The sequence below is a fragment of the Marmota marmota genome, unplaced genomic scaffold (assembly GCF_001458135.2).
Source record: "Marmota marmota marmota unplaced genomic scaffold, marMar, whole genome shotgun sequence".
Lineage (NCBI taxonomy): Eukaryota > Metazoa > Chordata > Mammalia > Rodentia > Sciuridae > Marmota > Marmota marmota.
In genome coordinates, this window is record NW_026000242.1 from 9,224,442 (window position 1) to 9,228,724 (window position 4,283).

The 4,283-nt window shown below is 38.1% G+C and overlaps 1 protein-coding gene across 1 annotated transcript in view; it reads left to right on the forward strand.

The window, feature by feature from the left end:
* Positions 1 to 1,837: 1,837 nt before the first annotated feature.
* Nxpe4 (neurexophilin and PC-esterase domain family member 4) overlaps positions 1,838 to 4,283 on the forward strand; it is a 17,298-nt gene continuing 14,852 nt past the window's right edge. Inside the window, exons 1-2 of the mRNA XM_015490043.2 lie at positions 1,838 to 1,976; positions 3,238 to 3,343. Of these exons, the coding sequence (XP_015345529.1) occupies positions 3,248 to 3,343 (96 nt within the window). The 5' untranslated portion in view covers positions 1,838 to 1,976; positions 3,238 to 3,247. The remainder of the gene's footprint in view (positions 1,977 to 3,237; positions 3,344 to 4,283) is intronic.

The window sequence follows — 4,283 nt, forward strand, 5'->3', positions numbered from 1 at the left end:
GTTCTCAATGCTGAAGTCTTGAGTCATTCTTGGGCTGCATCTTTTCTAGTCTATATAGTCAAAACCCTGCAGGGTCAAGGACCCTCTCCCTTTGCTCAAATCTCTTGGAAATGAGACTTCCTACCAAGTAGTGTAGCCTCCTTGGTGTTGGCATCTTTTTGTTTGGTTTCTGAAACAGTGGCCATTTCCCTACCTTGTGGCTGCGTCTCCAGTGCACGTTCCTTGAATTTGCCGGATGCTTACAGTCTGCCTGCCCATTTTGCCTGGGCTATTTTAGATCATAGCCAGCACCACTCTTACCCTACTCCTTATTCAAAGAACTGCTGATCTCCTGGATGGTTTTTTATTTTGTAAACACATAGCTCTATAATCCCACCTGTAACTAAGCTCCCATGTTTAGACCTTTTATTTAGACTCCCAAGTTTAGGGGGAAGGAAAATACTTAATCAAAGATGATGATGAAATGAACATTATTACCTGCAAGGAGAGCACTCTGCGGAAGATCAAACATCCTGCTCACACCAGGCTTTCCAGCCACTTGAATTAAAATAGTTTTTTAAAAAGCCTTTTTTTTAAAAGCATAGTTGACAATAAATACATGAACCACAGAACCAACCCGAACTTAGTTATATCATATGTGCTAGAGCATGCTGAATAGTGAAAAGTGCTCTGGATCAGAGATTAAAACAACAGGAATCCTGAACTCAGCCATGTTTCAAACCTCACTAGATGACCTGGACAAATTATTTAAACTCTCTTCTCTGCTCCCAGTTTTTTACACTAAGCATAACTAGTATATCTATCTTATAAAAAATAGATTAAAAAGTGCCGGATTCACATTGAGTACAAATATCTATATAACTAAAATAAAATCTATAAATGTCTGACTCAAATTAGGCTGTGAACTTGGGTGCCTGCTGGCATCTGTCTCCTAAGGAGAAGCCAAAGCAAACCCACTGCAAAGATTTTAATTTTATTATAGGTTCCTTGGAGCAAAGTTGAGCAATCATAGACCCAGATACATAAGGTTAAAACAGCTTTTACAATCATCCTTATGTAAAGACATAAAGAAGTATTGTTTAAGTTAGTTTGGCAGAACATGAGCAAGGATGTTGGAAGGATTGTCAAAGTTGGAGAGATTCTTATGAAACAGGACTTGATTTTTGCTTTTCAATGAAAGGACTGAAAGGATTGATGGGCATGTTTAAATATGTGTTATGCAAGGTAGCATAAATGAGACCCATGGAGCTACAAGGCTTCTTGCAGACCCTGGTGCATGTGTCCTAGGCACTTGCTTTTTCTGGCACCTTTTTAATCGGATCAACAATACAAATCTCAGATGGATTAAAATATGTGAATGTAAACTGTTCTCAGTCTAAGATGTCTTGCCTTTATTGCATTTGAGGTTCTTTCAGTTTGATTCAGCAAATTTTATTGACTATGTACTACATGCAAGAAAATACGCAAGGTGGTCTTCATAACAAGGCAATGGGGTCTTCATAACAAGGTTCACATGGAAAATAGGAAGTTCAACTCTCCATGGGTGACTGTTAAAATCTATAAATGTTTGACTCAAAATAGGCTGTGAAGTCTCAATCATTTGAACTTCTGGCTACATTCGCTTTTGTCTTCTCAGGTATTTATCATGCCCTTACTAGAATTAGACTCCTAAAGTCTTAGAACATTGAAATCATTTCACAACACTGCCTGTGTTGAATTGAACTGATGATTAATCTTTGTGATCCAAGCCCCTCCTTAAGGTGGAGTTGGCATGCCTGGCATTTTGAAAATGAGTTACACAGAAGGTTATAAGTCCAAGTAAAAAGTATCCAGACTGGTATAATTTATGCTTGTGATTTATTTTGTTACAGAAAAGAGATACCTCAGTAACACACTGGGAACTTCAGAAGAAAACCTCCACACCCAGCTCACAGGAGTTCTTAGGGATGGGATGGAAGAAGTCTTTACAACTAAAGGTAAGAAAACCTTTTCAAAGTGGGGCAGGTGAGGAAGAGTGGTAACAACCATTCTTGAGTGCAGAAACTTCTAAAGTCTACGTGTAAACTGAGAGTCCAGGATAAGAGGTGCTTCTAGGAGACAGTAAATTTTCAAGGATGGAATATTTTAGAAAGGGATCATTAAGCAATCTGATTTAACTTTATTTATTTATTTTTATGACTCCAAGGATCAAACCCAGGGCCATGTGCATGCCAGATAAGCACTCAACTACTGAGTGATGACCTCAGCCCAAGCAATCTGATTTTATTTATTTATTTAGAATTTTTCCTTTGCCTCTTTTATTTACTAACATGTAGTTATTTTTTAATTTGTTCTAATTAGTTAAACATAATAGAAAAATGCATTTTCATTCATTGTACACAAATGAAGCACAACTTTTCATTTCTCTGGTTGTATAACATAGAGTTGCACCACATATGCAGTCCTAGGGTAATGACATTTCATTCCACCAGCTTTCCTATCCCCATTCTCCCTCACCTCACCTCCCTCCCCTTTTCCCAATCAAAGTTCCTCCATTCTCTCAACGCCCACCCCATTCATTATGGGTCAGCATCCACTTATCAGAGAGAACATTGGGACTTTGGTTTTGGGGGATTGGCTTACTTTGCCAAGCAACCTGATTTTAAATGACAAGTTGAAATCGCAAGTCAAAGACAAATCGTGTGAATTGAAGAAAAATGCTGATAAAGCCTGAAACAATTTTAAAGGGAAGTAATAGATACGAGTTTTAAAATAATTATTTTCAAGGTTGATGGGTGCCAGAAAGTCTCAGAGTAAGACAAGAAAACAAATTTACAGATAGGGATTGGGGAAGCTGAATGATCAATTTACGTAAGAAGATCAGTGAGATAATATGAATCGCAGGGTCAATATTTACTCAAGTTCTTCCGTCTTCTCATGATGTTTAAGGAAGAGAATAGGAGGCATGTGAGAAGACCCATAAGGTGGAGACTTCACCTTAACCATGAGCATCCCTGCACCCTTTAGGTGCTTAGCTGCTCAGTTCCTTAGAGTCCATGGTGGGCTGCGTGGAATAACTTTCCTGGGCAAAGTACAAGCTGATCAACATGAACAGCTGCTAGGGGACAGCAAGGGCAGCTGGGAGGGCCAAGGTTTACTTCTGGGAGGAACTCATCTGAGGAGGCACAAGCACTTCGGGTGTTTCCATGCTTTTCTTTCTGTTTTGTTGCATTGTGTTTGTTTTGTTGTCTCTTGTAGGGTCCTGATCATGAAAACAACTGTGACCAATCGGAAGTCACTGTGGCTACTGCTGCTTATATTAGCCTTCTTGATCACTTTTACAGTTCTCCAAAAGTCCACAAAGGTAGGAATTGCTTGCTTTCTGTGTTTGCAAAAGTATATTTTTACTTGATACCTCACCTGTTCTAGGAAAGTCCAGACTTCAAGACCTATAAAACGTAGTAGGGGAGTTTCAAAGGCATGCACACTTTTTAAGAAGCAGAGTGACTGAAAATCATTAAGCAGCATCTGAGAGGGTAACACTGTGCTTATTCATAGACCTTGTTCCTTTGTTGATTATTTATTCATCACAACTATCTCTTCACAACATTTAACCTGTATTTTCACCTTCTTTAAGAGAACATCTGAAGAATAAAATGTTTATTTTCATTTAGTAAAATGTATCTGCCTTTTTACTTTGAAGAGAAATATTTCCCCTCTCCAATATCAGACTGTTTGTCTAAACATTCTATTGAAACTTAAATGCTGCTTTTGAAGATCTAAAATCAGCATATCATAGTGATGTGGCCACCTCAATGTTTATAGCTGCATGCTTCACAATAGCCAAATTGCAGAATCAACTCACATGTTCATCAATAGATGAATGGATTAAGAAAATGGAGTTTTACTCAGCCATAAATAAGAATGAAATAATGGTATTTACCATTGTGTAGTATTGGCACAGGAAATTGGCAGTAAATGATGGAAATAGAGAAAAATCATGTGAAGTGAAACAGGCCAGACTTAGAAAATCAAGGGTGGAATGTTTTTTCTCATATGTGGAACCTAGAGCAAAGCAAAGTAAGAAAAGCTGTGGGGAAGGAGATGGGATATCAGAAAGACACAGGGAAAATCAGTGGAATAGAAGAAGGAGGTCAAGAGTGAGGAAGGAAGGGAAGAAGGAAGATAAAGAGAATGAATTTAATAAAATCATGTTATATTCACATATTTTAATCCATCTGAGATTTGTATTGTTGATCCGATTAAAAAGGTGCCAGAAAAAGCAAGTGCCTAGGACACATGCA